This window comes from Gambusia affinis, linkage group LG13 (assembly GCF_019740435.1).
Source record: "Gambusia affinis linkage group LG13, SWU_Gaff_1.0, whole genome shotgun sequence".
In the NCBI taxonomy this organism is placed as follows: Eukaryota; Metazoa; Chordata; class Actinopteri; order Cyprinodontiformes; family Poeciliidae; genus Gambusia; species Gambusia affinis.
The window spans coordinates 9028602-9050885 of NC_057880.1; the positions used below are offsets into that span (position 1 = coordinate 9028602).

A 22284-nucleotide genomic window follows, 5' to 3' on the forward strand; every position below is an offset into this window, starting at 1 on the left:
ACCTTCCTCAGACATTTTGGTTGATTAAGTGCATGGCGTCATGTACTCAATTCTGATCTGTCTGTAATGCAAATGTCCCGTGTCGACAAAGCCCAAAGAAATTCTGCTGGATTAAGATCTGTTGACTGCAGAGATCACTGCTGCACTACAGTGAACTCGTTGTTTTGTTCAACAAAGAGGTTTGACAAGGTCTTCGTGTACAACAGGAGTGAGGTGCGCTTTCATCTTTTTACTACAAGTTCATAATATGTACTTATATACATACACATATATTTGGGCTTGTTTGTTTCGTTTTTTGGAGCAAAAGTCCAGCCATTTTCACAGAGACCTCCTCAGCCTGAAGGAAATGTAGTGACGTCTGTCTGAGAAATGTGCTTTTCAGTGTCAATACAGTAGGACCATGTTACCAAGCAGGCTCACAGGACAATCTACATGGTGTGCATTACCAGTGCCAGCACCACTGCCCCTCCTGATGTCAGTAGTGCTGGTCAGAGCAGTTTGAAAGAGTCTCAAGAGTGAGTTAAGCAAGTTTTCAAAACAAACCTTTGTTCGCATGGAGAACAAATGAAAAATTACAATTAGTTTTATCTTTACACAGAGAATATACTACCAAAAGTGAACATTACACTTCCTCTGTGATACGATCATTCATAACCTCTTGCTTTTTCAAGGTATATCGTTGGGATCTTAAAGGTGTTGCTATCAATCTTCCTAAAGAACACTTTTTTTTTCCGTCTTTACTCATAGCTTTTTGGTTATTTAAATTTTGCATTGTACCATCTGAAAACTGTTCTAAAATATCATAATTTGTTCCTGACTCTTTGTTTCAGCTTTGGTTATTTGCTGTCCATAATGCAAACTGCAAGCCTTGTAGCCTTTGTCTACTGTATTCAGTTACTTTTTATCATTTTTATTTATATAATTTTATTTATTTGTTGTTATTCTTTAATACCACTACAATAACCATTGAGTGTCAGAATTGCATTGTTTGCCACAAACATCAAAAAGTTTAATCTCAGATTCGAGACATTGGATACACTAAAACTAAGGTTTATGGGTAAGAAAAACAACAAACATTTGATTCAACAGTTTGCATATTATACTGGATAACAATTTTTAAGTCAAATGAGGTTAGTTTCATGAAAGCAAACACCACTCAAGGAAATAAAACCTAAATACCTGATAATTACAGTAAGAAAAAATATGTTCTGATAATGGAGTCTTTATATAATAATTATGTTGTAGTCTCTTTCTGTACAAATTTGATTTACTTACAAACTTTTGTTTTCTGTCATTTTAACTGCATGCAATTTTATTTAACATATCTTATTTTATTCTCATAGAACATAAGCCAAATTTGGCATGCTCCAAAGTTCTCAATAAATACAATCCTTCAGCGCCCCCTATGGTTTATTTAACCTTTTTTAACCAATCAGAGACGCTGACACAGCCTCACAGAGCAGACAAGCGCTCTTGTTGCTGATAGGTCAGTTACGTTCATCGCAGTACAGTGCCAAACGTCGCGGAGGGAGGGGATATTTTAATGGCAGTCAGTAGCACTTCAACATGGAAAAACTCCGGATTATTCTTTATCTTTGAACTGGTGTAGCTTCGCTTGCATTTGTTAAGATTTTCTTTTATATCTTGCAATGCTATAAAGTAATAGTTCGGATAGAGATGTGTTTCTAGAGCTCTTTCTGCAGCAGTGGAACGACTTTACCCGCTTGATTTGTGCGTGAGTAGCTGATCAGGCCTAACCGGCTGGCTAGGAGACAAGCAGACGGTTAGCTTGAGTTGAAAGGTATAGTATGTCCCAGTTATTGTTTGACTCACTGTTACTTTATATATCATTATATATATTCAGTTCCGTATATCTGTGCACTTGGTCGTCTGGAAAAGCACGCTTTTCTCCATCTGATGTTGCCAGGTTAGAAATGTAAACAAGAGACTTGCATTAGCCTAGTAGTTATCAGTGCTGAAGCTAACGGCTAATAGCTAACTTCACAGCAGTTAACTTTACATGCGGGCCAGTCTGGACTTAACAGACGTAGATAAGTTATCTGCTTCGGTACAATGCCACGTAGATAACTTATCTAACCTCTGAGCTTTATTTTGGTTTACAAAATGCCTTCTGTTTGTGTGTTGTTTGGAGAAGACTTGACCGATTTTCACTAAAAGCTTGAGCTGACAATGCTAACTTGGTGTGCTGTCAACTAACAGTTGGTTCAACTTTGCCAAATTGGCTTACATATCTCCTGTCATTGAATATATGTTATGCAGAATTTATTAAAATGTAATATGTGTGTCGCTTATTTTATATTTAGAAGTGATGTTGCTAGTAATTTGAATTTCTGTGTTAATATTAGCTACATCAAATTATCAATGTTAGATTTTTTTTGCGTAGGTTAAGACGTGATTACTTGTAATGTAGCTCGTATAGCTGTCGAATATAAAGCAAATAATGCTATCAAGTATCCCAAATACTTGTTTTTTCTTATTGAAACATATTGAATGCTTTTAATTTTCTGCCGTAGCTAGTAAATATTACTATTTAAAACCAAAAATTACCTGCTGAGTTTAAAAGATTCAAGTGTAATATTACCTGATTTTTTTCCCTCCGATATAATTTGTTAGCACGTGCTTTCCTCACGTTTTAAGTTCTGTTGTGGTTGTGGTACAAAAATAGTTTGTTAAATTTCAAAAGTTTTTACCACTGTGTGTGTATCCGTGCGCTTGTTTGTAATACCTTGTGGGGACAATTTTCCTGACACATACTACATTGTGGGGTCCCACTGCTCCTTGTGGGGGCCAGGGTTCGGTCCCCACAAGGAGAAATGCTGGGTTAGGATAAGGGTAAGGTTTTGGGCTGTAGAAATGAATGGCAGTCAATGGAAAGTATAAAAACTCTGAAATATCATAACTCCAAGTATTTGTCATTTAATAAAATCTATGTCATAACCTGGTTCCATCTTTTTTTTTCTTATTTTAATTCCTTCTTTTGGTCTGTGTCTTATGCGCATCATATCAAACATGTCAGATTAGGACAACAAATATATATATTTATTTTCTTTTTGACATTGATGGTCAAAGTATTTATAAATGTTACCCTGGGGAGTATAAACTGAATCCTACACTACTCCATTTCTAACCTGAACTATTTAGGCACTGAGGACCTAAACTACTAAGTTATAAAATGGTGAATAGAATGCATAATTTTTGGTGATACTTCTTCTTTGTGTTTACAGAGAATATGTAACATACAGCAACCAACATGACATCCAGATTCGGTAAAACCTACAACCGCAAGGGAGGGGAGGCGAATTCCAAATTTGAAGAAGTTTTCTCAAACAAGAAGCCCACCCTGACCACCAAATGGGGGGAGACCACCTACAAGGCACAGCTGGGAGGCAAAAAGCCTTTATTAAAACCTGGAGCAACTGAGGTCTCCAAGAGGCCCAGGCTTGAGGACAGCGACAGCGAAGACCCGTTCGGGTTCGACAGCGATGAAGAGTCCAAGACTGTGACCTCTGAAAATGTTTCTGAAATGAAGATGCCAGAAGAGGCCGTACCGAAAACGGTTACAGCGCAGAGCAGAATGACTGCTGCCGTTGTGACATCAGCACAGACCTCTGCAAGTATAACGGCAACATTGACAAGTAAGTAGCCACTTGTAGAAACGGCCTGTTGGGGAATAAAGCGTGACCATGATTTTTGTTGGCTTCATACATGAAAAGTTGTCATTTTAAAAAGCAAAATGTATGTAATCAACCAAGTCTTCTTGAAAACATTTTTAATTTTAGTGTTGCATAACAGTCTATGCATTTCTTCTTTCGTCGCAGATAAGCAGACGTCAGAAAAGGATGTTAAAAACAATCAGCCGTGGTACAAAAGTGCATTGGCCGGCAGCCAAAAACCTGTATATGTGACCTACGTCTCAGAGACCGTCCTCTTCGACAACGAAAACTTGTCACTATCCCAGATGCCGGTTTCCTCCTTTTCTAACTTAGATGCCGCCATGTCGGTAAACGTACCTGGAGGAACGCACAACATCCAACCTGCATGCTCTTATGATGGATCCCTGTCGGAGGAAATGAAAAGTACGGACCAGGAGCTTTCCACAGAGCCCCCGCCAGAACCGGTGGACAACATTCCCCCTTCCCCGTTTACCTTAAGGGCCTCAAACTGCAAGAAATACCAACGACCCCTGCGGTCTCACAAAGCACTTGCTGAATTCAGCGACAGCAACAGTGACAAGCCCATCGACCCCTCGAGTGCCCAAGATAAATCCAATAGTGTCCTTTCTGCTAGCGCAAGTGGTACTGCTGCCAGTGCTAACACAGCAGCCAAGCCCGCAGGCAGGGGTGGCGGGAGGGTGCGGGACTACACAGTTCTGCACCCGTCCTGTTTGTCAGTGTGCAATGTCACCATCCAGGACTCGATGGACCGCAGCATCGACGAACTCGTGGCACAGCCCACCCCCGCTGACCTGGGAGAGGCAGGTCAGATGAAGAAGAAGTCGGACACACAACCACCTAAACCGACTCGGTAGGTTTCTTTCTTTTCTGTGTTTTTGTTTTTGTCTCAAACATTGTATTGTGGTGAAAATTCTTTCTGAGTGAGGGTTCTCTCTAATTTGAAACTATTCTAGTTGAATAAGGATTTTGAAATATAATGTTCTTCTGGACTATTTGCACTTTTCTATTTGCTTTTACATACAATCTCCATCATTAAACACCATTTAATAGTTTTTTGAAACTATGCATCAAATTGCCAAATTGATCTCTAATTTAAATTTAGATGCCACACCTTGGTTATTTTAACTTTATGATGTGTGCTGTATCTTGGCAATATGATCAGTTCATACACAAGTTGGACCCTGTTTTGTTTTTATTTCTTTTATTATTATTATTTTTAAAGTGTCACCTTTTAGTATTCCATGTTTACTCTCTTCTATACCTTCTTAAAGCAGCAATGTGAAAGCAGTAGTCGGTGTTTGAAGTTGTCTTTCATTGTTTGTCTGTTCAATGCATTTACCCTACAATAACAAGCAGTACTTGGAGGTTGTCCTCCTGCAAAATAGTTACTTTTTCACTCAAAAATGACATATACTTGTTTTCTTGTTTCTCTTTTCTTTTAAATGTTAGTTTATTGAACTAATTTGATAAACAATGAACCCTCGTTTTTCGCGGGGGTTAGGTTCCAAAAATAACCCGTGACAGGCGAAATCCGTGAAGTAGTTACCTTAATTTTTTTACATTGAAACCAAAGAACAAAAACTGTTTTCAGGCCTAAGCATTTTTTATTTAATTTTTTTACAACAAATAGAAGACTTTCTTACAAATAACTACAGTAAAATAATCATTTTAGTCATCAATACAAAGTGCAGTAGGACAAATTGTGACTCGCCTATTTCACTGTTTTGTTTGTGACGCTGCAGCTTCACTCCGCTCTCTAGTGTCTTTTTCTTTTGAAGCCTGTGGTGCAGGTGTGTCTTTTTTTTTTGAGAGAGAGAAGAATATAGTTATCGGTAGTTGTTGTCGGTCTTTTTTCTTTTGGGCAAAAATATTTGCCAAAAATTTGCCAAGCTGTATTACGTATATTTAAATACCGTAACGTTATTGGCACACAGGTAGAGAAGAAGCGTGGAGACTGTTTAGCCAATCAGGACGCAGAACACAATGCATTGTGAAAAAAAAAAACAAAAAACAAACTGCACAAAAAACTCCACTGAGCAGCGAGGCCGTGAAAGGTGAACCGCGTTACAGCGAGGGTTCACTGTAAATCACATAGGAGTATCTTTGGCTTTATTACATTTGTCCAGTGAAGTTTACTATAATTTACATGTGGGTCAAAATGGGGGGGGGGGCACTATTTAGTATTGTTGCAATGCAGATTAAATTAAATGTATTAAACCAAGCAGAAAAAATCTTAACTGCACAGACCATATTCTCGAAGAAAAGTTGGTTCAATTGTTTTTTTTTTTAGGTTTAGGCCTGTCCAGACAAAGACGAAGAAGACCAAGGCTGAGACCAAACTGGAGTTCTTTGGGTTTGAGGATAAAGATGGCGAAGGGGAGTATGCGAGTTCTGAGGGGGCCATGGCTGGCAAAAGTAGCTACAAGATCAAGTATTTTGGCTTTGATGACCTTAGCGAGAGTGACAGCGATGACGAGAACTCTCAGGCCAAAGAGAAGAAGGTCAAGAGGGCGGCCGCGGCCTTGGCTGCACTGAGCTCAAGTGTCGACAGTCCTCATACCAGCGACTCTCAGGACAGTCAAGCCAGCAGCAATACAGGTGAGCAGGGGTGATATTACCAAGGCATAAACTGATATGATGAAGTGACAAGTAATTTTATTAGGATCTTTCCAAAGCTGTGTTTGGAACCTGACTTAGGGTCACAAATCTCTTTTTAACCTCCTTTTTAGCACTTTTATTTGGTAGGAGGTTAAATTGAAAAAGACAGTGCAGTATTTTAATTCCACAGTAGAGAAAGCCATATAGTTTCAGTAAGTGGGTATAGGGAAAAATATCGGTATTGGTATCAGCTAAATGAGTTTTGGATGTTGGCAAAGTGGATATTGACCAAAAATTCAATATTGTGCATCCCTAAAATTTGTGCTTGGTTGAAAAACAAAGTCTTATCTCTAGCCAAATCTTAAGGCCTTTAAAAGGCTTGTTTGTTTCCTCTAAATGCTACAGCATCTGTCAGGAAAAGGCATTTGTGGGTTACGCAAGAAAAACTTTCCAAATCCTCTCAGCCACTGCTAAATGGTTGTTGGTGGCGGTTGATTAATGTCACATTGCATTGAGGTTCCTGTCTGTTAAGTTAATAAATTAGCATGTCTTGCTTCTATAAAACCTTAACCAGCCATTTCTATAAACAATACCAAATATTCAACAGCAGAATAAGATGTCTGCTCATCCCACAAGTGCATTTTTCTTTGCCACTGGTGGTACCTTTACGCTCTCAAAGGTTGTAAGATTTATCGCCAAGATGCATTGTTGCCTTGCTGAAGTCATGAACCAAACGCAGGTTTTACTTTTTTTTTTTTCTTTTTTTTTTGTGCTGAGCATATTTAAAGAGCATGTTTGACTTTTTCAACAGATGCTTTTGACTTCTCTGATGACTCCAGCCCTGGAGTCACTGAGGGCCAGAAAGGGCGAACAGGAAGGCAAGGTGACAAATCGAAGGACGCCACCACTGGACTCAAAAAGATTTTCAGTGGACCCAAAAAGGTATCTTTTTTTTGTGTTCTCATATGTAATTCAAACTGTTTTTATCCAAAAGTTATAGAGCACTGCTCTATTTAGTACCTTCTGTGAAAGGTTTCTCATTGTGTCATTACTCCAGTATGAAAATTTGGGGGCAAAATGCACACAAATCTGTTAGCAGTGTTAGCGTTGGATTACGTGACTGAAGAAACCGATGGCTCTCAAAACTAAGATTACAAATAAAGAGCAATACAAATAAAACCAAATGTTAATATAGAAAGTGGAACTAAACTTAATTCTACAGTTTGGACAAAAAAAAAAATCATTTAAAATGAAGGGAAAGAAAACCTAAAAATACATTACAATCATTGATATAACTAATTAGTAATAGTAATTACATAAACTAAAGCCCAAAAAGATTAGTGTTTTTATTCATCTTTTCACAACGTCAATATTCCGTAGTGGCCTCAGTGCTTCAGGAAGCTCCTTCCACAGGTGAGGCCCATGTTGTTTACAAACTACTAAATCTGATAGGCTGGTTCTGTTGACACTTTCCTGAGTAAATGCTACGATTCATCTGTAATTTATGTTTGAGTCGCATCTCGTCGCGCCAAGCGCCTGATGTTAAAGTCCAGCTTTAATTATGCCTAACACCAACACGGTAAACGTTTTCTACGTTGTAAATGTGGGTGTTGTGTGAAGAGTTTAGATGATTACCTCCTATATTGAGTTTTTTTTTTTCTTCTTAATAATCCAGTCCTGATTAGTGGTGTTTTCAGAGCACATTTTCCTGTTTTATTTGAATCATACTTTGCCGTGGCTTTGGGTTATTTGTGCTCTGTCCTCTGCCGTTACCACCATCATCAGCATAAGTTGGTGCATCGCCTGCGCAATGTGTGCTTGAGTCACAGAATGTGTTATTTACAGGAAGTGCTTCAGTGCTGCTGGGAGATTCTTCAGCTCCAGACTGAGCCTACAGCTGCCCTGATTAAAACAACCGGATGAGCTTTCTTCCATTTCTTGAAATTATATAACTAATCTAGACGCAATAAGCAGAGTTTTTTTTTTTTTTTTTTTTTTGCTTAAAAATGAATGTTTTTTCAGTGACCCCAACTCTCAGTGTATGACTAAAATTTACTAGGATGCTGCAACAGGAGTGGAAATGAATGAGTCAGCCTTTCCGGGTCAGCAACTTCTAAACCTGACCGTCTGGGCAGCAACCTTCACCAACGCTTTTATATATATATATATTTTTTTCCTGTACCAAACTTCTTGTGATCAGGGAAGTAAAAGAAAAATAACCTTCTTAAAGGAGTTTGTTAATTTGTGTCATACTGTGTACAACTATTTTTCACGGTTCCTCTTTAATCATTAAATTAAATTTAGGATTAGCGTTCCATTGAACTGACAGTTCTGATATTTTAAAAAGATTTTTTTTATTTTTATTTGTTTTTAGTCTCCTTCTAAAGCTGTGTACAATGCTCGACACTGGAACCAACCGGAACCCGAAGAGATTCCGGTGCCTCCACTTTCTCGATCTCAGACCTCCCCGGTAAGACCATGAGTTTGTATTATTTGCATCTGTCAAGACTTTGTAAGAATCCAGTGCATTTATAGGTTGTGCCATTTAGAAAATATGCATGCTGCTGTTCAATTAGAGATGCTTTTTAAGGAATATTTTGCAAAGCAAATGACAATTTGTTTTCTCAGTAGAAAAGTTGTTCAGTAGTTGGCAGCTTGGATAACACATTTATAAACTGCACCACTAATTATTGCTATAAATGATAATAGTGTTACTTTGGACACTATTTTCAAGTAACATATTGATAATAGCATAATAATACATGTTTGCCCTCTCAAGTACCAATAAACTTTCATTTTGTAAATAACTCTTAGCACTGAAACTGGAAGATAATTTAAATATCCAAAATAAAAAAAACAATAAATAAAAGAAATAAAAACCATGGACAACCAAAACCATAATAAAATAGATTATGAAGTCTCTAAACAAATCGCAATAAATTTTATCAAGCTTATATTAATTTATCATCCAATTAATTGATTAAATGCTTGTTGCAACAAGTCTTTTTTTATTTCTTTTATTTCCAACTTTGTGTTTTGACCGATGCAGTCAGACAAGTGAGTCTAGCTTTGCTTCTTTATTTACCCTCTGAGCTGAACTTACCCCATGGAAATAAATGTTTGTTCAGGGACAAAGAGCTCTGGCACAGGCTTTCTTAAAATTAGCTGTTGACTTTGCTCAATCTCCTCCGACATCTGTTTAAAGCGCTTACTTACACACATGCTCCTAAACTGTTCAGCAGCGGTAAACTTTGTAGACGTGCCCATTATACAGATTTCGTTACTTTGCTCAGACTTTTTTTTTCTCTCTCTCTCTCTCTCTCGCTCTCTGCATTTCCTCCTCCTTCTTCAGCCCGTTTTGTCGAGCGGCAGCAAGGACAGCAACTCTCACAAAGATGACGGCTTGTTCAAAGCGCCTCCACCCCCACCAAAAGTCATCAAATCGGAAACCATCCCCACACGGCCCAACCAAGAGATTGTCACGGCACTCAAATGCAGGAAAGAAGACAAAGAGGTGAGTGGAAGGCACAGCGAGATGGGGGTCTCTGGTAACTGCAATTGATGTTTAGCTACTTTGTAGGTTATCGATATGGTTTTTTTTGTCATGCAACAGTCAGCCTTTTCAACGACAATTGTTGCTAATAATTTTAAATCCCCCATAGATTACTTAGATTAATGATGGGCCTCCTGGACAGAGATTACGCTCTGGGCCTCCATGGCCACAGATCACCTGAAGTGCAGAGGTGTTGCCTCGCGCTAATGCTGTAGTTAGTCCACCCTGTGTCACGCTGAGCACACTCGTCACTCCCCTTGCGACTGGTGAACTTGCAGAAGGAACTGCTGATCAGGCCTTAACGCTTGAACCATTATTGATGAGGCAAATTAGCGCAGTCAGCAATCGCCGATAATGGAACCATCGGAGGGGGCTTAGCGGCCCGGAGCCGTTCCATCGATATCGGCGCAAATGTGTTTCCCCCCCCCGGCTGATTGTGTCTCCGGACCACTTTCCAATTAGCTGTAATTAATCCCATTCCTCTTGCAACAGCTGTACACGGTGGTGCAGCATGTGAAGCACTTCAACGACGTGGTGGAGTTCGGAGAGAATCAAGAGTTCACCGACGACTTTGAGTACCTGGAGACGGGACTGAAGAGCAGCCAGCCACTTAACACGAGATGCCTTAGGTAAGAGGAGACGCTCACTGCTTGTTTCTTTCACTTCTGAGGAGAAACTCTCCCAGTTTGCTGTGATGTCGATGTTTTTAACTCCTGCGTTCATTGTAGTAAATTTCCGTTACCTCACTGAATTGACGAAACGGGGAGAACGCACTTATTTTTAAGTTTATTCACCGCATTTTAAGGTAAATTTTCTTTCAGAGACGTTTTGACTGCGGACGTTTTATTTTTATCCAGGCATTTTACAAGAATGTGTTTTCACTTTTTGGTAACCTTATAGTTCTACTGCACCACAGCATTTACTCTTGAAAAATTACACCACGAATTCTAACATGGTACAAATCGTTTTCACTAACGCAGAGGAGAATAAAAAAATAAATTTTTGCTAAACTACAACACATTACTCAAATACTTGCTTATATTAAGCTACAGTAAAGTAGATTAAGTCGGTGCTGTCATCATAATGTTAGAACATTTATTTATTGACTTTGATATGCAAAAATATAGAACATGTTTACTGAACTTTCTGTGCTTATTCTCATACCATTATTTATTTTTACCCGTGATACAAGTGTAGCACCCTGGTCTTAGCTGGTTCATTTGGTCAAGCTGTCTTCTTGGGTTAACCTGTAGTTCCCACCGAATGTGGGAACTACATGTGTGTTTTATGTGTACCAAAGTACACATGGTAGCTTTATTTCATCCAGCTAAGTGGCAGTGCGCAGTAGCAGGGTGGGGGAGGGGCGGCGGCGGTGTATTTCTCTATGCTCCAAACAACCGGAGAAAACTCTAATCACTCCTGGACTTTATGGACTGGCTATTATTTTCCACTTGGAGACTGAAAAATTCTCTAAGTCTTGATATATCTTTATTCTTGTAACCAACTTTTGCCTAGTTCCATAATTTGTTTGGAATTAGGCAAATCTATTCAGGAGAGTCAATAGATATGCAAAGTGAATCAGTGGTAGCCTGTCTCTCATTCTGGCCCCTTAAGCTTAACAAAGAGTCATGGATAATACTGTAATTTCCACACTTTATTGTCTTTCAGTATAATCAGCCTGGCCACACGGTGCGCCATGCCGAGTTTCAGAATGCACCTCCGGGCCCGAGGAAAAGTGGCTCAGGTCTTCAACATACTCAGTGACGCTCCGCAGCATCCGGTACGTTGACCTCTACTCTGTCTGTCCGTTCATTTGTTGCACATAAATGGATTGTTATATTCAGCTTCATCATCTTAAAGCGGCAGGTCTAATTGAAGTGCTGGAAACGTTATGATTATGCCGCACACCTGGGTTAATTCAACAATATGGTGTTGCATAAGGCTCTGTTCTCTCACAGAACGGAGCCTTATTAAAAGTACTTTCTTGTAATTGTGCAACTTATTGTAATTAACACAAACTTCCTTGGTATCTGTTGTTAAACTGGATTTCAATTGGCAGTTTGCACAAACATTAAATCAACTTTCTTAAACCTGTTTTTTTTTTTTTTGTTTTGTTTTTTGTTGTTTTTTTTTTACATATTTTTCAGAACCTCGCTCTGTGCACCGCCGCCCTGATGTACATCCTGAGTCGAGATCGGCTCAACATGGATCTGGACCGGGCGTGTCTGGAGCTCATGATCAAGCTGCTGGAGCTGGACCAGGACTACTCAGGCGACCAGGATCAGCTCACCGCCAAGGAAGTGGCGAAGGTCAAGGAGAAGATCAGGAAGCTGTGTGAGACCGTGCACAACAAGCATCTCGACTTGGAAAACATCACGGTATGTTGTCCTTTAAAAACTTGTGATGATGTCTAACCCAACTTTTCCCTCCATCTTACTGTCATAACAATCATGAATTCAATTGCTAACTTTCAGGGTCTTATTGAAGAATTCTAATTGTTGATCTACGCAGTTCTCCAGAAATGTGATGAATAAAAATCTACAAATCCAGAAAATATCCTGTGTCTGCATGTTTGTGTTTATTTCTTCTTTTCTAAACATTTCCGTGCTTCATGTTGACATCCGAGATATAGTATATAATTAATCAATCTAAAACTCAAACATATCTCCTCTTGCAGGCGGGCCATCTCGCCATGGAGGCGCTTTTATCCCTGACCTCCAAGAGAGCGGGCGATTGGTTCAAAGAAGAACTTCGGCTGCTAGGAGGCCTGGACCATATTGTGGATAAAGGTCTGTGTGTGTGCATGTGTGTGTGTGTGTGTTTTGAATCCTCCTGCTTGATTGCCTCTGCTCTGTGGTTTAACGACGTGAAAAGTCAAGTGTTGCCGTTTGGGTTGTGCTGCCACAGTGAAAGAGTGCGTGGAGAACCTGAGCCAGGAAGATGACAAGGAGAAACTCGTAGAATCTTTGTGGGGAGCCGAGAGGTGTCTGAGAGTGCTTGAAAGTGTAAGTGGCGTCTTTTCAAGTTTTTCAAAACTTTTACAAAAAAGTGAGACTGGATGACAGAAAAAGTTTATTTTATTTTGAGATTTTCTTTTTGTCACTGGATGAAAGACGTAGTCGAAGCAACTTGTTGACGGCTTTTATGATATCTGGATTAAACCTGAATGTTCCTGGTTCCTTTTTTAAATCTTTCGCTTTGTGTATCCCACTCTGTCGTCTTCTGCTAACAGGTGACTGTGCAGAACCCAGAAAACCAGGGTTATCTGATTGCCTACAAAGACTCGCAGCTCATCGTTTCCTCTGCCAGGTGAGCTCAGGTTGACGTCTGAGTTACCCGAATACTTTTTTGTCACTCACCAGGACTCATAATAGATTTCAGCTCCGACGGTTCCAGCTTTTTCAGTTGGGTGCGCTTCTGGAACATTTTCAGAGCTCCTCTTTTGTGTGTGTGCGTGTGTGTGTTTAGGCAGTACATTAAACTGACACATAAAGGTATGAAAACGACTTGCCCTACAATCTGTGGATATTAAATGAACAAAAACTCCTGCCTGGTTTCTGTCTGGTGCAACTTCACAGACAGCAGTTGGCTGGTTTCACTGCTTCTGGGAATTAAAATGTCAGAAGATGATGAGTCAGCTGCACAATCCGCCCCTTTTAGAGGAAGTCCTGTTAATAAGAGCTTTAAATATAACATTTTAAGTTAAGTGCATGTTTAAAGTTTGAAGAATGTTGTCCCTCAGTTCAGTCATTTATACTGTTATTATTTTGACAATTATGTCAAGTATAAGCAGGTTGCATGATTGCAAAGCAACTAGTCCAATAAACTGACTAGCTGGTAACACATTAAATAGTCTTAACTGAAAACTGCTAATGTTGGGTTCAATGGTAACTTAGTTGGCATTAAGTCAAAGGAAAGAAGGTCAATTTTGTTTTGTATCTATGTGTTGTAAAGATGAAAATATAGCAATTAGTAGTAGACACACCGGTAAAACAAACAAAACATGGAACGGGTTAATATGATTGGCAGAAACAAGGAAGTTATCTGATTGGTTGCTGATCATCCAATCAGATAGACCATTTATTAAGAAAAAAAAAAGAAGAAATTTCTGGATTAAGATGTCAGGAGAGTCTCAAACGTCACACAAATCCAGCGCAACTCACAGGCCAGAAGCAGCTTGGAAATAAAGATATGTTTGTGTTTTCATCAAAAATACAAGTGTGAATCTTGTTCTGTGCATTTGTGAATCATGAGACAGTTTTAGCACCACATACTTACCATTTTACGTGCATTTGCAACTAAAATGATTTGCAATCAAGTTTGATTGATCCGTCAAATAAACTTGTGACTTCAGACTCAAAGAGCCTGGCAAAGTGTAGTGGCAATGTTTTTTTGTGACCTCAATATTGAGTCCTTTTTATGTAATCTTTTCAAACTTGAAATGGTAAGTGGCCTGCATTTGTAGTGAAATTTATTAGGTTCAACAGCCGGTCACAGGATTGCTCAAAAAGAAAAGAAGGCAAAGGCCTCTGCTTACAAATGCTGGCAAAAGCCGGATTTGAGCTGTTGATCTAGACTCGTCTAAAACTTGACGCTCGTTGACAAACTAAATCAGTCAGAGAAAGTTGAATCTTGATCTCCTTGCTTTACGTCTTTGTGCCAGCTTTCTCCAGCGTTAATCCTTTATTTTCTGCCCCACTTCTGTCGTTTCACATCTCACGATCTCTAACAAAAGCCTTCCTCCTTTCTGTCATCAGAGCGCTGCGTTACTGCGAAGATATGATCCAGCGGTACAGCCGGGCGCTAAACAACAGCTCCCTGTCGTCGTCGTCGGGGGTTACGCTGCCACACTGCAGCTTCAGCAACGTGGGCAAGGCGGTGGAGGACTGCATGAGGGCCGTCATAGGGGTCCTGCTGAACCTCACCCACGATAACGGTAGACTAACGTTAGCTTAGCTTCTGTCAGGAGGCGATTATTTAGACAAGAATACTTTTATTTTTATTACATTTTAGCATACTCTGCAAAAACACAAAATCTTGTAAAGAATTTTTGGACTAGTTTCTAGTGGAAATATCTCAATCGGAACAATATGGGAGCGCGTTTTAGGTAAATAATTCCTTAATATTGATGGAAAAGTACTATTTGTTCATCAGTATTAAGGAATTGTTGACTTAAAACAAGCTCATGTTTCTTGCTGAAAAGTTACTTATTAGTTTTGTCTCATTTAAAGTGTACTAACATGTTTGCATTTAGAACTACACCAAAAATACTTAAGATTTTATCGTTTTTGCAGTGTATTCCTCTTGTTCTTTTCACTTTGGATTGTATCATTAAGGACAAAGTGGGATACTTGAAGGTTTACTGAAATAAAACGGCTCAGCAGGGTTTGGTTTCTTGGCGTTAGCAGAGGCTAAACGATCGATCCTTTTGTTTACAGAGTGGGGAAGCACCAAGACGGGCGAGCAGGAACAGCTGACGGTCACCGCGCTCAATTGTGTCCTCCGAGTCCCACGCTACATCCCACAGGAGCAGCGCTTTGACGTCCGAGTGTTGGTAAGACTCTTCCGAGGGAAAACGTACCTCCCCTCCACCCGACAACAAAACATCACAATTAATCCCCTCCCGACCCGTGCTTTCTCTGGTTTGTGTTGCTTTTTATTTATGCACATCAGGGTTTGGGGTTGCTAATTAACCTCGTGGAGTACAGCTCCAGAAACCGCCACTGTCTGGTGGACATGGAGTACACGGTGGATGACACGTGTTTGGAAGACAGCCTGTTGCAGCCCGCTGATCCGACGCAAGCGGAGACACCGGCGGCAGCGGCGGCACAGTCAGCCGGGACCGAGGGAGACGAGGCGGACGTGCCGAAACCTTCTGGAGCGCTGGCTGCCCTGGTGAAGGTAGAAACTGCCACAACGTGTTAAGACACCACCTGTCATTGTCATTGTAGTTTATGTCAACCTTCTACAGGAAACTGGAATATGCTAAGAACTTAGCTGAGGTAACGTGGAGCAAAGCAGGTGAGAAACCGAGTTTCTCCGCTTTGCACAGAACATAATTTTCACAGCTTTGGACAGTTCAAGTTGCTAAATTTAGCCGTGTTTCATAATGCTTCCCTGAACTTTTATCCCCATAAACTTTCCTACCAAGAAATCTTAATCTGTGCTGGTCTGTGTGTTGTGACTTGCTCCTCCAATAGCTGCTACCTGAGTTATTTTTGTTGCTTCAGAAAAAAACAAAAAAACAAAATCAGTTTCTCCACATCAACCCCCCCAGCTACTCTGAATATCCGTATAAAAGGATATATTCTCTCAAAATAATTGTAGCTTGTGTTTTCTCTGGAACAGTTTCCTTTTCCATCTTACAATTGAGAGGGAGAAATAGTCAGGACAGAACAGTACAGATTTGACACAATCCCCCAAAAAACACTGTTATTTTAGCCGTTGGTTACCAGCACAGAAAGACACGGTGGACGTGTGTAAGGAAGACTTCTGGTGTCATTTTTAACAATCTGTGGATGTCTAATCCAGTGCAGATGTATACGCCACAACAAAAATCTCAATTTTTTAAAATTTCACTTCAAAGCTTTCTTGTGTGAGCAGGAGCTGCAGCATAAAACAAAGAAAAATAAAACTCTTTTTCAAAACATCCCAGTCAGCGTTCCCCATCGTCTGCCAAATTTTGGAGAAATTAATGACTATATTTTGTGTTGACTTTAATGTTATATTCCGCAGGCACAGAACCGGGAAAATGACATGAAAATGAAGACCTTTGATTTTTTTTCAGCTATATTTCACAAACGGAAGTTGTAGTTTTATTCGTCTTCCATAAATAACTCATATAAAATCTCTAACATTTGTGCAAACATGCAACCGTAAGGACTTAACAAATGTACATTCTGCAGATGCAGATGTTTGCATTCCTGCATCTGTGCCGGATTAACATTTACTTTTCTGGAGAAAAAGTAAATCCCTCTAAGCTGTGAATAAATGTGCGACATTAGCAGCAGTTTAGTAAAGTTAATGTCGGTCCTTAAAGAGCCGAAACAGCTGCAGGATTTACTCTGTTTGTATCCACAAATGGCTGAAAGCAGAACAGGTCTAGTCTAGTTAAAGGACACGACTACGAACTAGACTGAAATGTGATTTTTAGAAAATTTTTCTCATGTAAATCGCTTTGGACCATTCCAATAGAAAACTTCTGCTTGAAGGTTTACGGTAATATCTAAATACTTCCTCCATACCAGGGTGGTTTTGTGAGGTAGTTGCTGTGCAACAGTGGAGGGTAAACAACTGCCTCAAAAATGTTTCCTAAAGTTGAACCTTCTCTTCATAATTTCATCTTACAGCTTTAAAACTTCTGCCACTAATTCTGGTTTTTGAAGAAGGGCTATTTATTTATTTATTTTTGTGGTAATCCACTTGAAGTTTTTGTTTCCTTTTGGAAATAAATTGGTGAGAATTGGAGATGTTATCTATTTATTTATTTTTTTGTATCAAAATCCCTTTTCCTCTGCATTTATCTTCCAGTTCTTGTCTACTACAGCTGCATGCAGCCTTCTCTGCTAGTTTTTTTTCCCCCTCCCCAGCTTACCTCTGTCATTTCCCCGCCAATGCTCCAGCTCTTCCTGGAGAGGGAGCGTGCCGCCATCCTGGCCGAGGCGAAGACGGACGACCTCATCAGCGAGGCCCCTAAGCCGGCCCTGGACCAGAGCGGCGAGTGGCAGGAGACGTCCGGAGAAATCCAGTGGGTGGCGTCCGAAACGAACGACAGCCAGCCTGAAAAGAAAGAGGAAGAGGATGAAGAGTTGGACCTAAATAAAGGTAGACGTCGACACGCGCACCTGCTTCTCTGTACTCGCTTTTGTTTCATAATCACACGTTCTCGATTCCGTGGCACAGCTTCAGCTTAATTGCATCCTATGCTTTCCAATTACAGTAAGTGCTTCTGCATAGGGAAATGCATTACTGCGTTTGATTAAGAAGCCCCGAAAAGTTACCCTACATAGCTTCATTTTTGCGCACATTTCATTGAACACATCTGTTATTAGACAGTCAAACGATTGCGAATAAGACGTCTTTTCTCCCTGGTGTCGTTCCAGCTCTGCAGCACGCGGGCAAACACATGGAGGACAGCATCGTCGCCTCCTACACAGCTCTGTTACTGGGCTGCCTCTGTCAGGGCAGCCAGGTGAGCCTATGACTAACACACACTCACTCACACACTCCATTCCGGGGTGCTTCTGTTCTCGCCCCTGAACACGTCTCAGTTGTTGATCACCGGCCTCTCCTCCCCAGATAAATGTGACTACTGTGAGACAGCACCTACCTAAAGGGGATTTCTCTATAATGACAGAAATGCTGAAGAAGTTCTTGAGCTTCATGAACCTCACTGTGAGTATGACCCGCGAGGCGACGGCGATAAGAGGGCCAACACGGAAACGTGCGGGAACTCGCTTGGTGTCAGAATGATGCGATGCCGTCGGCGTCAATGAGAATCTCATAGGGTGACAAACTCTAGGTGGAAATTAGAGAGGCTTAATACAAAGATTCAAACAAGAACTGGATGCTTTTATGATAGAAATGCAATCATTATTCCCCACTTTTGATAAAATAATATATAAATGTGAATGTTGTTGTGTTTGATGGATTTTTGAGCCTCGAAATAATTAGAGCTGATAATGAGTCAGACAGCTAATGTGTTGTTTTTTTTTTATTATTATTATTATTCCTCAATATCCAGAATGTTATAAAAACTGCAGGAAGAAAATTGAAATTTGAAGTAGGGAAATTATGGGAATATGTGGGAACTCAGCTAGAGAATTAACCTAATGTGTTATGATGGAGAATATTATTGCTCCTTTCTTCTCTTTAGTAGTCTAATAAGCTCATATGGGCTGGTTAACCAGTGAGCTACTTTACAGACGGTGTCCTTTCAAACAGAGGGATTTATTTTCCACACCATGACTTTCCAAACACATTTTTTGACAGGAAGGAAAAAGTAGAAGCAACAGCCACTGTGCAGAAACAGGTTGGGAAGGGGGAGATGGAGATTAGATAAGTACACAGACAGAAAGCACGCGGATTATTCTGGCACTTTGTTTAAAATCTCATTAAAATGAGTCGAACTCATTGGAAAATTTAAAGAGGTTTTTTTGAGCAGTAAATTTTTTTTTTAAGACTTTCGTATCCCAGAAACTGGCTCATACCCAATTTTAAACTTTTCCTCCAAGAGGGGGGAAAAAAAAATCATTTGCAAGCAATGACACAGTAAGATAAAAAAGACAAGTGTTTGAAGTACAGATTTTTATTTGAATATCTTCAGCTGTTGATTCGGTCCTTGGCTCTTGGCTAGTTGGAATGGAGATATGAAAAGGCATTTATTTTTGTTAAAGTACCTTTTTGTCAAGTGGGTAAGAAAAGCACTCAGAGCCACCGATTTTCTTTCTTTCTTTCTTTTCTTTTTATGATACTCAGTAAATTATTTCAGTCCCCATTCTGAGTCATTTTCCATGAGAAGTAAAATTTGCTGGGCTGTGTGAAAGGCCGGTCCGGCCTGCCTGTTTCCCCAGAAGTTTTAAAACGGCTCACCCGGCCTGTGCTAGCTTTTACGGAACGCTGGCATTAAATTACTAAATCTGATAGATCTCACAAATTCTTGTGTGACCAAGCTGCATATATTTCAAGTACTAATAAATTCAGAAAAAGGGTGCTAATTATTAGATTAATATTCATCGAGCCGTTTCTGGTCCCAGATGTTGCGGTTTTGAAGCAGCTTCATATGCGATCCGTTTCGTCGGAACACGTGATTGGATTGCTGTGAAATTTTTTTTTTTTTTTTTTAGTGGAGATACATTTCAAACTTTAATCTGCAAAATTTTTGAGTTCTCACACTTTCTGTTTCCTTCCTCCATGCCGCCTCCCCACACAGTGTGCAATGGGCACCACAGGACAGAAGTCTATCTCACGGGTCATCGACTACCTGGAACACTGTTAACACACGATGAACCGCAACGAACTCACTCTTCTGCACACTTTAAGGGTTCAAGATCCGCTTCCCGCTGATGTCACACTCCCGCGACCTCCTCCGACCGCCCGTCGACGCTCACACCGATGATGCGTCGCGTGTAAACTCACACAAAGCAACAGTTCGAGTTCCCTTTCCGGAGCACAGCCTGAACCAAAGCCCTGTTAGCTGACGGACGTGTTGATTCCCTCTTCTTTTTTTTTTTTTTCTCCTTTTCTTAAGTTCTCTCATCAGACTCCACATTTCACATCCAGATTCATACTTGTTTGTGATTTGCACAGATTATTATTTGCTAAATGATCCCGCGGGTTTGGTAACAACGAGTCGTTTGGAAACGGACTCAAAGCGGATCGTCTGACGACAACGAGCCGCCGAGGAGGAGCCGTGTTGGCTGTCAGGTTCTGATTTCTGGCTGCGCAGCTCGAGTGTGCGAAGCCTTGAATCAGATTTTATGGATCATTACATTTTAATCTCTGCCTGTTCACGTCCAAGCCAAGGGTGAAATAATTGATCAGCAGGGAAATCAATCATCTTCATGGACTTTAGAATGATGTCTATATGTAAACAGCGTGGAATGATTTTGAATGCGATCCATCAGTTTTTAATTTCTCTCAATATTCACAATTAGACTGAATGTTTAAGGGAAATGTTTTTTTTAGGTTTTGGTTTTAAGTTTTTAATTTTTCTCAAACACAATTTTAACTATTTAAAAAAAAAAAAAAAAAAAAAAACTAACTGTAGGACATTTCCCCCTCATGTTTGACGCGATCAGGACGACCCGTGACCGAGACTGAAACGACACGCCATCATGGATTTATGTCGTTCTCGCCCATATTTGTGTCTATTTTAATTTAAACGTCAACTAATCCAGCAGCGTGGTTAACTCTTCTCAGCTACAGCACATAATAAATTACTCCAGATGATTGTTTTTTAAATGCAATGAAATAATTTTAAGAATTGTATTTAATTTAATGTCTTCTCTCCTCGTTGTGCAAAATCTTTTGCTAAGCTGGACTGTGTTTTGTTTTAATATAATCATGTGACCGATTCTTTTTTTTTTTTTTTTTTTTGTTCCTTTTGTGAAAATTTATAGATTGTGGCCCAAGTTTTAACAAAATATAATTTTTGATTAAGAAACTCGATTGGATGTAGCTTCATGCTTTCCCTCAGTCCATCGTCACGATGTTGTCGGCTCTGGACTCCTCGTCCGAAGCCGCCGTTAATTTATTCTGCTTTGGTGTCGTTTCAGCCGTGATCGTCCGCCCAGTACTCTGAAAAGCCTCTCGTCGTGAACTGCTCTCCTGTTTCGACCACTGAACCGGGTCACAGCCATACTTATTGTATAAACATCAGTTTGATCTGGTTTTGTAGGGCTGCGGTGAACATGACTGTGTTTACTGTTAACTACTTTGCAAGACTTTGGTCTAACGGGACATTTTAGAATGTAAATACTCGTGTACATATACGTTACTGGACATTTAAAATGCATAGACTTCTTCTTCTTCTTCTTCCCCTCCCCGCCTACCCCGCCCCACTCCTCTAAGCTGATATCTTATTTTATACTATATTTCTGAGTTGTTTGAAAAAAAAAAAATAATAATTGCAAGATTTAAAAGAAACAGCAACAACAAAACACTGTTTGTACCTGTTTTGAGAACATAGTCTCTGGTTAAATGTAAATAGTTGTATCTGAAAATGGAACAAAATTGCTACTTTCAGTACATATGGCGTGTGTTTTTTCCTTTATTGCCTTTCCTGTTTTATTGCTGACATGAGGAACCCTTGACACTTATTGGTAAAGATTTTTTAAAAGCCTTAAATTCCAGCTTTATGGTACTTTTATATAAGCACACAGAAATTTTTTGCCATTATTTATTTTTGCCTACTTAAAAATCCTGCCTTGTCACTCTTCCAGTTGTTTTTAGATTTATTATCTGTCACATTGGCCAAGTGTAGGTGAGCAGCCATGTTCTTGTCCATTTCCTTAAGATTTAAACATATTCTTTACTAGAAAAGTTTAGTTGTTTTTGTCCATAGAGAAGAATCCAGAGGATCGTCCTGTGTCATGTCTTATTTACAAATGCATCTTCAAATGAAGTCATCGGAAAGTTAACTTATTTCAGTAATTCAAAACTCGTATCGTATGATCATTGTCTTGACAGTCCCTCTTTGATTCTCTTTAGTTTTAGCTCAGGTCATTTTGCTGGCCAGTGAAGAAGAGATATTGGTATTTTTGGCAATGCAAGCCGGTACCGTGTCCAGCTGGAAGACGAAATCAGCGTCTCTATGAAGCTCTTTGTCAGAGTGAAACATTGAGTTGTCCAAAATTCCCTGGGGAGAAGACTGCCCTGATGTACGGCAACACAGAGGACCGACACCAGACGAAGCCGTGGCTCCCTAAATCATCACCG

The 22284-nt window shown here is 39.9% G+C and overlaps 1 protein-coding gene across 1 annotated transcript; it reads left to right on the forward strand.

Moving 5' to 3' along the window:
- Positions 1-1494: 1494 nt before the first annotated feature.
- Positions 1495-20922, forward strand: wapla (WAPL cohesin release factor a). The gene is made up of 20 exons (XM_044135667.1): positions 1495-1801; positions 3246-3656; positions 3840-4545; positions 5986-6293; positions 7105-7235; positions 8668-8763; positions 9646-9807; positions 10339-10475; positions 11515-11626; positions 11994-12224; positions 12524-12635; positions 12754-12851; positions 13079-13155; positions 14604-14782; positions 15285-15400; positions 15520-15747; positions 17469-17670; positions 17949-18037; positions 18145-18240; positions 19778-20922. The coding sequence occupies exons 2-20, from the start codon at positions 3272-3274 to the stop codon at positions 19841-19843; spliced, it is 3531 nt and encodes a 1176-aa protein (XP_043991602.1). The 5' UTR covers positions 1495-1801; positions 3246-3271; the 3' UTR covers positions 19844-20922.
- The last annotated feature ends 1362 nt before the right edge of the window (positions 20923-22284 follow it).